We start from the raw sequence: 12,908 nt of genomic DNA on the forward strand, positions 1-12,908 counted from the left end.
GGTGCATAAGGCGTCAGTGACAATTAAACACAGGTATTTTCGTTGAGTGCACAATCGCTAGGTTTAGCGCATGATTTCTACAGTGCACATAGACGGCAGCAGGGTACTGTACTCTGATGCGCGCCTGAACGCCTCGCACCTTCCCACTGACAATCCCAGCGCCGTCATACCCCTGTCCAACCATACGAGCAGGATCCAGATCCAGTTCTCTTAATCAGTTTAACAGAAGTTGGGTCAAGGTCTCGCCTGTTGTGTCAGCAGTAGAAAAAAATCCCAAAAAATCCTCTCGCACAGAGTAGCTGCAATCAAAACAGTCCACGTATCTTACTACAAGAGCTACTTGTTCAACGTTGCTTATATCAGCAGTCTCATCAGCCAATAAGGTGAACCACTTGGCATCCCTGCATTTGTTGAGAATTTTGTCTTGAATCTGTTTCCCACATAGTTCAATCAACAATCAACTTCAAACAACTGGATTTGATGACTAAAGTACTTTGCGTTACTTGGTGCATTTCCGAAATATTCTTTCAGATTCTCATCTCCTTCAGCACGGTATTTCAGAAGCGCCTGGAAATTACTTCGCTCATCAGTGTGGCCTCGAATGGGTATATTTTGCTGTCCGCAAACAGCAATTAGATCGATGACTGCTTTCAGTCCATGTTTATTGCGCTCTACTGCTTGTTGGTGTGAGCGATCTAATTTGGAATAGATAGACCGGCTCTTTCCCGAAGCAACATCAACAAATTCACCTGCTCGCAGTTGGGCACTAATGTGAGCTGGAGTTGACAAGTGTCTTGAAACTATTTTCTTTGCATTACTCCAGTCAGTAAGTGGCTTCGTTCTCAGAATCATGTCTCCTGATGAGAAAAGCATGCAAGCTACACAAAAAACGCCATCAACGCTTTTACTGTAACGCAGAGTGGGGTAAATGCTCTCATCAAAAAACTCCTCCGGTATTTTCCGTTGCTTCCCACATATTACCCTACTTGGGGGTATCCAACCTCTGGGAGGCTTGAATCTCGTCTGTAACATTTTCAGTTTTACAGAGTCTGATGTCGTTTTCAGTTCACCAATGACACAGCCAATGTCATCTTCAGAGCCAGCACATACAACCTCATACCTCTGCTGCTGTGTGTCCTCGGGGCTCGGCCTAGCTACACAGCTAGCTACCGTAGGGGGCTCGTCACCGTGTAGCTGACTGCTGCTGGCGCCTTCGCTGGTGTTGCTCTCTTCGCATATTTTTTTTTTCTTCCCTCTCCCAAATGCCTGAAGAAGGCTCAACTGTCTTTTGGACATTTTCACATCAAATCAGACACTAGACAGCTAATTAGGAAGCTAGTTGAGCTAGTTGAAAATAATTTTAGCGCCAGAAATGAGTGACAAGTCAAATCAAATCAAATCAAATGTATTTACAGTAGTGACAGTGACGTAAGCACCAATCATTGGCCTTTATGTCATATTTACAAACAACAAACTAACGGGTTGAGTGATTGGCTGAACGCAACGTGAAAGAGTTTATTAGGGGGTGTTCACACTTGACTTATTTTTAAAGAAAAAAGCGTGGCCTTCAGTGCCTTTTTACATACAACCCTATGGGAAAAGGGAAAAAGCGTCCGCCTTTTAAAAAGCATGAGAAAAGCGCAGCTGCCTTTTAACTTTTCAGAAAGGCGCTGTGTGATGTCAAGCGCCTTTCTGACAGCTGACCAATCAGGACGTGGAGAAGTACGCGTGTACCTTCCCCTACTTCCGAGCTACCGGTGCTCCGAGACGTCAGACCCACCAAGATGGACAAAAACAATGTAGCACTACCAGTTGAACATCAGCACGGTACTATTTGTGTGTAGTGGAGTGCTTCTCCCTCTGCATCATACGTGGTTGGCCTAAAGAAACTGGTCAACCTGCACATGGTATCTTACAGTTGGAGCTCTTTGCCAGAAACCTAACCCTAACCCTAACCCTAACCCTAACCCTAACCCTAACCCTAACCTTAATCCTAATTTAGGATATTAGTTATTTAGGGTATTATATAATCATCATTTAATTATTTAGTAATTCAAAGGCATATATATTAAAAAGATAGAAACGTACAGAAGCGTAGAGAAGCGTATAGAAACGTATAGAAGCGTACAGAAGCGTACAGTAATTCAGCTCCTGAACGAAAACGCAACAAGTTTGACGAAAAAGAATAACTACATTAGAATCGGCATCATTTCTACTTAATAAAATTACTACTAACAATTTAAAAAATGTATCAAATCATGGATATTACTAATTTTAATGTCATGGGTTAGCTTTAACACAAAAAACGCAACAAATTTTACAACAACAAAACACAGGGTTAGAATCGGCATAATTTTTACAATTCTTTGAAATTATCCCCATGCATATAACTATTACAGAACTCTGGATATACTCAACTTACTTTTGCATTTCCCATGATGCACCAGGATAAAAAAAATCCGCTTTTTCTGACACATTTAGTATCATTATTAGCAATTTCTCTCCCCCTAAACAACTCCAAAACGTATCTAACATCATTATTTATACTCCTACTACACAAAAATAATAATAATTAAAACAAAAATTCAGTCATACCATGACCCTGATTAACAGCAACAAATATGACCTTCCCCAAGATTTCCACTGAGAACCAAACCAATCCAACTGCTGGAAGAGAGAAGAAGAGAAGAAGAAGAGAAGAGAGAAGAAGAAGAAGAGAAGAGAGAAGAAGAAGGAGAAGAGAGAAGAAGAGATTGGGGTAAGTCTTATAAATTAGTCAAACCACTAAGAATTTACTTCACTCTGAGAATGTCAGTGACAAGTTAACATGATGTGAAACATCTAGGTATGCCTTTGGTGATGACAAGGTGGTCCAGACTAGTGTCAGTGACAGACAGACAGCAGAGTCAGTGTCACACAGAGAGACTTCCATTACACAGATCCAGTCCCAGGTGGACTAGTCGAATTGGAGAGAGGTAGCTCAACATGACTGTTTTATATTTTTGATGAGAGAGAGAAAGTACACTTGCATCCCTTTTAAAATATATTGTTGAACATCTCGACTGAGATGACTAGATACTGATGATCATAGTTTGTTAGCATAGCTTGTGATGCTACGGCGCCATCTTGTATCTCGCCACGCGGCTCCCATGAGATGGCGCCATTTTGCCAAAAGACCTGGCCTTTCCCCGCTACCAACCCCCCTCCTAGTCCAGTCAATCTGTGGTTTAACCCAGGGGAAATTGCAATAGTAATCATGCAAGTTTTTTTTGTGATCCCTAGGGACAACCAAATAACATATTAAAAGTCTTAATATTTATTGGATCACGGTAAATTCAGGGGTCGAAAATGTGGGTTTTTGTGCCAGGCGCAACACAGCCAGTTAATAGGATAAACAATTTAACTAATAGATATCACCATGAAACTTCACCAGTTAATCACTTACATTAAGACTAACATTTTTTGTATTACAAGTTTTCTGAAATATTATGTTTAAATATGCAAATTAAATGCTTACTGCTTATACGGTATTGTTTGTTTGTATGAAGAAAACAGTTTTCTGCAGGAAGTGTAAGGATAACATTAATTAACAGGTAAATGTACACTATTTCGCATTATTTGGGATATTTCGAACAGTTTAAAATGTCCCCCTATTTTGCTTAACAACGGATTTAGAACTCTCAACTCGTCCCCATGGGGATAGTATGGCCAGAGTGGATGTAACTACCTACATGTTGAGATGTAACTACCTACATGTTGAGATGTAACTACCTAAATGTTGAGATGTAACTACCTAAATGTTCAGATGTAACTACCTACATGTTGAGATGTAACTACCTAAATGTTCAGATGTAACTACCTACATGTTGAGATGTAACTACCTAAATGTTCAGATGTAACTACCTAAATGTTGAGATGTAACTACCTAAATGTTGAGATGTAACTACCTAAATGTTCAGATGTAACTACCTAAATGTTGAGTGCTTAAGGCCAATGCACACGGCGTGCGATGCGACGTCGCAAGACAACATTCGATTCAGGCTGATTACTATAGGCTCTACCAATCCAATCCTACCCAATATTGCTTGCCTTGCTTCCACAATTTCTCCAATATGTTTTTCTCTCTAGTTTGATTGTGTGATAGATAACTTGATCTTTTGAAAGTGTGATAGATCGATAGATAGATAAATAAATAAAGAAGTGTAAACAAAAACAAAAAGGTATGTCTATCAACTTGCATTGCCATCATCACAGTGGTGTGTTTGGCGCAGGGGTTAAGGCAGCCAGCTAGAGGTCTGAAGGTTGCCTGTTCGATACTTGATTTAATTTAATGTTGTTTTTTTTACATTTAACCGAAGCCTTCATGCAAATCGATTTACAATATATATATATCTGTTAGGGCTGGGTTAAAAAAATCGATTTCCCGATTCTGAATCGATCTTCATTAAAATGAGCGATTATCGATTCATAAATCCCGAGATCGATTTTTTTTTTTTTTTTTTTTTTTTTTTGCTTGCAGCTTCAACCCGCAACGAGATCTCGTGGCCAGATCTCGCGCTACAAGAATTTATCATATCTCACGCAACGTGAGGTCTCAACACTAAAATCTAAAAACATTGCGATGGCAGGGACACTCAAGTCACCACCAGGCTTAAAGTCAGATGTCTGGGTGCATTTTGGATTTTAAAAATGTGACTTTAGAGATGAGCTGGACAAAAGCAAAGTCATATGTAAATAAAAAGTACATTCATGTAACTGCTTTGGAGTCAATTCATTGATATGTTTAACAATGCTACATGTTATAGGGTTCCTTGAACCATTTATAGCATTAGTTCGGAGAATCTCTTTCATATTCAAGCAAAAAATGTATATTGTAACTAGATCGAATCGGAATCGAATCGAATCGAATCGAATCGTGAATCGAATCGAATTGGGAGCTGTGAATCGGAATCGAATCGTTTTGGGAAATCAGTGGCGATACCCAGCCCTAATATCTGTCTAAGTGAATCACCGTGGCATTCTTAATCCAACATCCACCACAGAAGGGTTAGCTACTAGTGCTGTCCCAAACGACTATTTTTCTAACGATTAATCTAGCGATTATTTTATCGGTTATTCGGTTAGTCTAACGACTAATTTATCGATAAGTCTAACGATAATTTTTGTACTGTAAAAAAAAAAAAACTTTTTGTCTCCACCTCACTGCTATGTTTAGCCAACTTGAATGCCAACATGGCCATTTAGAAGTCTGTCCATCACCACAACACATAGCTAGCTAACGTTACTCTCGCTGCTATGTTATGATTAGCTAAATTGATGCTAACGTAGCATGCGAGCTACGAGCTAGATAACGTACAGTAGGTGCTCGCACCACAATGACAATAGGCTACCGTAGCTAGCCAGCTACATAGCTAACGTTACTAACACCAGAAGACAAGACATACGAACTGTGGTGAGCTACATTGCTTGTGTAACATTAGCTAGTAGCTATCCATTTTCACTCATACACTTAATTGTCTCGCCTGGTAAAATAAAGGTAAAAAAAAAAAAAAAGTCTTTTTTTTTATTTGCGACTAACCGACGCATATTACGCTAACCGACGTATTGACGTAGTCGGTGACGTCGACGACGTCGAATAATCGTAACAGCCCTATTAGCTACACTTCTTTACTAATCCAAACGTTTCCCCCCCCCCCCCCATCACGTCTCAGTTTGGAAGAGGAAAAGAGGTTAGAAGACCACAGAACACCTAATTCTTCCAAGATGAGCCGGAGAGCAGTAAACAGAGGTGAAGAGTCCACGGCCAGACAGGATGGGAGAGACATGAAGGATGATGGTGATGACCCGGCTCGAAGGAGTGAGATCCGGAGCAAGTACCGAGACCTCATCAGCACGGTTCAACGTGAGTGGAGGACACTTAAGCAATATCACACGAGAGGGAGTGTGTTATACTGAATATCAGCACGGCTGTGATTCGGTCGTAGGTACGAGGCCGCAGACCTCGAGTGTGATATTGCTTTTATACAACAGTTCTACAGCGCGATTTATTAGTTAACAGTAATAAGCGACAACAGATTATGATTTGTTTGTTTATTTAATCATAAAAATAAACTAAAAATAGTTCCGCAACTGAACTTCAAATGGACGGTTGCCTAGTAACCTGAACACAAACATGTAGTCTAATTAACGGTCATTTAGTAGAACATCTGTGCGGCGGAGTGATACATAGTTAAAGGTCCCAGTGCTGTTATACTGTATATCAGCACTCATGGAATGCCTCTTGTCCAATCAAATTACTTGGTCGGAACTAACTGTTGCATAAAGCATGATAGTCTTGTTTAGGACTGCCATATTTCCCCCACTTTGTGTAACTATTTTTGACACCTTTCAGGGATACTGAGTTGGCTTGACCATTGATTATATCTGTTCACAGAAAACCGAGAGGACATGTTGAAACCCAACGACAAACTCACTGAGGTTCTGCTGGAGGCCAACAAACTTTTTAAAGAAGGTATGCTATGATAAATATTCTCTCTCACCTCTCTGCATAAGGCATGGGCCGGAGTCCAAAATTGTGAAGTTCATTTTCGCCCTAAGTATTTTGTCGACGGTCTCTTTTACGCCATGGAAAAGGCAGAAACCAGAATGAAGAAGAAGTAAACAATGTTAGTGAGCCCATCTGTTCGGTACATGATAGATCTATTTTGGGAGTTGCACTTGAATTATGAAATGCCATCGTCGCGGAGTAAGTGGCTTTGTTCAAGCCTGTTTTCTATTGTCAAACATTGTAACCTCGGGGCTGTGGCTATAGTTTCTAAATAATGTGCATTATCTTTACCGTTCAAAGAAACAACTTCACCTGTTTATTTGTGTGCGTCTCTCGTCTATCTTGGTTTACTAAACTTTATTTAAACCACACAATACCAACGATGGCATCAGTGATGTTAGTCCAGTGAATGCAAGTAAACTGTTTGAACCTTTTTATCTTAGTGAATAGAGTTTACCCACCTTGCTTTGTGTGCTATTTGTTTTAGGGTTTTCCAACCTATTCAATCCATGGTGTTCAGGGTTTAACCTACTATATTAAAAAAAGGGGGGTCACATGTAGAAACTGTTGAAATTCCTACACTGTTCATCTGATTACCCTCAAATTACCCTCAATCAATGCTGAACGTCTGCACATCTTGATTGTTTCATTTCAAGTCTATTGTGGTGGTGTAAAGAGCCAAAATTATGAACGTTCTGTCAGTGTCCAAATATATATGGACCTATGAACTGTATAAGCAAAGTGCCTCTTCCCACCACCTTTCACAGTCCATTTCCCCTCCTGCTTTAATAATGACGTCGCTCTTTGTTTTCCCTCACAGTTCACAGTGTCCGGGAGGCACTGCTGGATGCCAAGCTCCTCAATCTAGTAGCAGACCTTGGCAAAGAGAAGGCCAGCCAACTGCTTGCTGGGGAATCTACCTTTGACCCGGCTGCCTTGACTGAGAACCTTGTGAGTCAGAGTAGGAGGTGGTGGAGGATGAAGATAGTAGTTACTCTGATAGAAATCATCTCTAGTAATCTCCCAGAAGCAAAGTATCTTTGTCAGGGACCATATCATTGTATCTGCATTTAGCTAGCCAGATGTCAGGATGTCTATTGATATGGTTGTCACAAGTCTTGTCAAATTTGCTTGTTCAGGACTTTGTATAAGTCTGATTGCTGAAACACTGTTTGTGTTTTGGATGGATTACCCTGCTCTCCTTCATGGGGCTGAATCGATTGGAGGATGAGGAGGAGGAGGAAGCAGAGAAGGATGGCGCAACCGGCGGCTACCTACCCGCTGATGCCTGGCAGAAGTGATAGTTAATAATCTGTTCAAATTACACTTTGGCTTGTTGGTGTTCTTACAAAGTCCCAGGTTGGTGCAGAATGATTAGATATGTGTTGAAGAGAGAGAATGATCAGATATCCAGGGTGTTGAAGAGAGAGAATGATTAGATATCTAACTGTTCTATTTTTTACATTACAAATTCTAGCTCCATTTTCCTGCAGGTAATATGTCCATGATGTAATAAGTCCATGATGAGTGAGCGAGTGAGACAGCAGAGTGGGCAGAGGGAGACACCTAGAGGCTGCTCTGAGAACTGCACCCATCTGTAACACCAATGTGAAACAATATCCTCCAAATGTGAAATGTGTGAAGGAATAAAAAGCCTTGATCACACAGTGGGGGCTTCATTTATCCATCTGAGAGATCAGCTGTCTAGCCTTGAAAGTAAAAACTTCTATTTCAAACAATGTCCCAAAACGTCTGTTAGCTTTATAAGCTATAAACTTCAATTAAAACATCAGAATATGTATTACATTCACATTACTGCTGTCAGGTCTATTGCCAACGACGCCTTTTAATGGGAATGACAATGATGATTCTCTCTAAAGTGCATTGTGACCTCACAATGTTATTTATTCAGAACGTTAGTCGTGCCAATCAGAAGGAGAGATCAGGCAGACAATTGCAAAGTAGTCCTTTGATAAAATCATCAAGGAAAGCGGGTCAATGGCAAATAAGAAAATTGCTTCCATGTATTGCTTCCTTGATTGGCTTTATGCAAATGACAAGAAAGAAAATAGGCAATTTCATAGTCATTGACAGTCATTGGACCTGAGTAGGAAGTCCATTGAATGCAAGAACCAGACATTTAGACCACCATGGTGAATATGAAAAGGGTGCATATGGCTCAAATCTCCAGTGATCCTCTTATTGATCTAATTTGTCATATCTTTACTAAACCACTTTGCGCTCCCCGCACGTATCTGTGTGATGAGCACAGAACTGTGAGTGACGAGACATGGGGAGACTTCACCACATATGGGGACCAGACACTGCCCTCTAGTGGACAACTACAGAACTGTTGTTCTCTGCTGATGACAGAACAAGCTATGGAAATGTGGCATCTTCTTCTTAAGCCATGCCTTTGAGAGGACTGTTCCCACTCTGGGCATAAGCGTAGGAGCATAGCTACAGTATTGAGTTCCCATTGAAAACAATTCCAAACAACTGATATATTTGACCAATGTAAAGGCCTTCCTACCCTGTGATTGTGGTACACACAAACTTCCACTAAGTGTCCTCCTCTACTCTATTCATTGGTTGATGACAGCAGCAGGGCCATGTTGTAATGATGGCAGGTCAGCAGTATGAATGGGAAGTGTGATGTGTAAAGACATGCTGTGGTCTACAGCTGCCTATGGGGACTAGGGGCACCCCGCCTGGTGACAGAGGGTTGGGGTTAGGGGGTGTTGCATGTGGACAGTGGACCAGATCAGGCCCTGGCTGTGTTGTCCTCTCAGGGTCGGTACCGTCCTGCTCCTCTGTGGATCAGCCTTTAGAGCATGGTGCTAACAATGCTTGGATTGGGGGTTCAATTCCCACTGGGACCACATATACTGAAAAATGTATATGTTACGGTACATGTGGGAATACGGTACATGTGGGGAAAACTAGGGTTAGGGTTAGGTGCATGCTGGTATGTCTAATCCTAACCCTAACCCGACCCCTAACCCTAGCACCTAACCCTAACCCTAGTTTTCCCACATGTTCCGTATTCCCACATGTAACGTAACATATACACTCACTGCAATGGATAAAAGTGTCAGCTAAATGGCATTCGTTATTATTATATTATCATGACCCAGCCAGCCCCAGATTGTCCAGCCCTCCTCTCTAGATCAGAGGGATGAACCCTTCTAATTCTAACCACACACACACATGCCTATAAATAGACAGATATACTGGGCAAAAACATCCCAAGTCAATTATATAAATAGGCTGGTATGGATATAAATAGGGAGTGTTTAGAATCGACCATAGGCGAGAGATATTTCTGAGTACGATCACAAAGCGCTGTGCTAAATATACCTGCTGTGCGTGGGCCGTGGGCGGGAGGGTGAATACAGCACCTCTTTGACTACGTGGACCGCCTACATCTCCTGAGCGAATGATAATAATGCACATCTCTGACACATCTCCGTGTTTCAAAACGAACATGAACATGTTGATCTAACGAGGTAAACCTGACCAAACGTATGGGCTGGGGGAGAGTGGTAAAATGGTAAATGGACTGCACTTATATAGCACCTTTTTTGCTGCTCCAAAGCGCTTTACAACGGCCTCTCATTCACCTATTCACACACACATTCACACACCAGTGGCGGCAAGCTGCCATGCAAGGCACCGGCCCGCTGACTGGGAGCAATTTGGGGTTCAGTGTCTTGCCCAAGGACACTTCGACATGTGGCCAGCCGGGGCTCGACTCGAACCGCCGATCTGCCAACCTTGTGATCATTAGACGACCTCCTGCGCCACAGCCGCCCCCCGTAAATGTAGTACACTGAACAGCCCTGGAAGAGAGGCAGGGGGCAGTTACCTCGGTGATGATGAGGACGTACACCCCCGCCAGGATGACGGCGGCGATGACCACCTGCGTCTCCACGTTGACGAAGAGGGACTGGTGGGTCATGGACAGAGGGACCGCCCGGCTGTCCTGGAGGAACGCCTGGATGGTGATGAGGATGGGCTCGCTAGGTGGTGGAATACAAGTGCGCACAGAGGAGTTAGCATTTAGCATGTGCCTTATCAGACACACATACAGATATACATACAATGCATGTCAGTGTCATGGCTCATCATCCTCCCAACTACCCTGAGGTGAGTATGCAGTATAAAACACTCTGACTTGGGTCATCCAAAATGGCTGCTGGTCTACTCATAAAGGTAATTGGCGATGAGGTGCAGGTGCACACAATGGCTCAGGTCATTGATAAGCACAGGGGTGTGTTTTGTCTGCCGTCTTCTCACAGACAGACCTGTCAGACCTGGGGATGTGCCACATGGAAGATAGATGGAACGTGTGGACAGGGATTACACTGAGCTCAGCCTGGTTTTCAAAATAAGCAATTGGGACCTACATTACAGTACAGTACAGTACATTGGTACAGTATACCCCCCCTGACCTGCCCCCCATCTATCTACCCTCCCTCCACCCCCACTCAGAGAGCTTTGGACTGTCTTGACCTGAACACTTGGGGCCCTATTATGCACTTCTTAACTTGCCGTCTTAAGTCTTAATTAAGACGCACCGCCAGGTTAAGACCTACCGCCACCCTTATTATGCGCTTCATACGTGCTACTGCTATTATGCAGGTGTCGCTAGGCGCCCACACATAAGACGTAAGACTCCCGTGCATATATTACTCATTGTGGGAGTGTTCATATGTTAATGAAGTGCGCTAGGCGCCCCTGCTATTATGCGATCTGACTTTGCGCCTAGCGCTAAGAAGTGGTTTGAAAACTTCTTAGGCGCCTATGAACTGCATAATAGCATAGCGCTTATGACTTAACGCAGCCGGTTCTGAAAGGGAATGGCACCTGGCACGCTGATTGGGTTGATTGAGAAGACGCCCAAAACACACCCATGACTAATTTCTGGGCTTAGCGCCGGGTCTTAGGCGCCCACTACAGCACGCATAATAGCAAAGTGGCCTTGACCACGCCTCCACGTCTTAAGTTTAGATCTACCGCCTCATCTTATTGCTTAAGACTTATGAAGTGCATAATAGGGCCCCTGATCTTTTGGCACTTTTTGCACTTCTTATATTTATATTTATTTATTACTTTTTGCACTATGATGTTGGTCTGTCTTGTCCTGTCTTGCACCTGTCCTGCTGTAAACCGTGCTCCACTGTCCCAAACCAAATACCTAACATGTTTACATGTCATGGCAATAAAGTCTTCTGATTCTGATTCTGAATACCTCAGTACAGTACCTGATGCCCATTCTAAATACATTACATTTTGTTACAATGTTAAAGTTGCAACATCAGAAATGGCATAGTGTAAAGATGTGACGATACCTGCTTAGCATCTCAAACGTTCTTGTCGTCAGAATCTGGTCACTCCGTTCAGAATGCAGCGGGATGGTCCAGTTATAAACCACCTGTTCAACACAGGAAACCATCAGGTGTCCGACGTGCACAGCTGCCAATCCGTGAGATTAGAATCATAAGGTTCTATCTACGTCTAGGGCAGTTCAGAGATATTGAGCGTCAAAGTTTTTACATTCCATTATGTTTTGTGAGATGGAACCTTTGTATTTGATTAATTACTAACTAAAAAATGTCATCATTTAAAAAAATAACACCACACAGGCATTAATAAACACATAATGGATCAGATTATGTAAAAAACTACATTTTGACAAAAATGGAGATAGAACCTTATAATTCTAACGTCACAAAACATTGTGTACCTTGTGTAGGTAGTCTGAGAAAGTACAAACAACGTCAGGATAGAGAAGGGAGAGAGAATGCCAGCTATTCAGAAGCTACAGTCCAGAGTGCGGCAAGCGAAGGCTCTTACCTGCTCAGCCCGCCTCCTCCGCGGCCCCACCTCCTCAGTCTGCTCTACCTGGATCAGGACGTACTCCTGATTGGTCAGGTCCTTAGGCACCATCCCGTCTTTGAAGGGCCCGCCCACCTGCAGCTTCAGCAAGGCGTTGTCCCGGAAGTCCGTCAGGTTCATGGCTGTGAGACGCGTCAGTCAAGAAACACGACTGAAACACCAACAAGTAAACGACTGTGGACGTCCTTTGAGCTCGATGCTACTTGTGTGTCTTGAACATCTGTACTATGGGCTACTGTACTATGGGCTACTGTCCACTGTTACCTTTGTAAAGGGATTCAGATCAATATACTCGAGCACTGACTGTTCCCAGTCAGCCATGGGTATGGTAAATAAATAATAATGCTCCAAAGCGCTTTACAACGGCCTCTCATTCACCCATTCACACACACATTCACACACCAATGGCGGCAAGCTGCCATGCAAGGCGCTGGCCCGCTCACTGGGAGCAATTTTGGGG

At 42.7% G+C, this 12,908-nt stretch overlaps 1 protein-coding gene across 1 annotated transcript in view; it reads right to left on the reverse strand.

Moving 5' to 3' along the window:
• oca2 (oculocutaneous albinism II) overlaps window positions 1-12,908 on the reverse strand; it is a gene marked incomplete at both ends in the record, with an annotated part of 81,882 nt that overhangs the window by 63,371 nt on the left and 5,603 nt on the right. The window contains 3 exons of the mRNA XM_080535975.1: window positions 10,416-10,569; window positions 11,902-11,984; window positions 12,407-12,570. Coding sequence (XP_080392101.1) covers window positions 10,416-10,569; window positions 11,902-11,984; window positions 12,407-12,570 — 401 coding nt within the window. The remainder of the gene's footprint in view (window positions 1-10,415; window positions 10,570-11,901; window positions 11,985-12,406; window positions 12,571-12,908) is intronic.

The sequence above is a fragment of the Nansenia antarctica genome (genome assembly GCF_963989245.1).
Source record: "Nansenia antarctica genome assembly, chromosome: 7".
NCBI lineage: Eukaryota > Metazoa > Chordata > Actinopteri > Argentiniformes > Microstomatidae > Nansenia > Nansenia antarctica.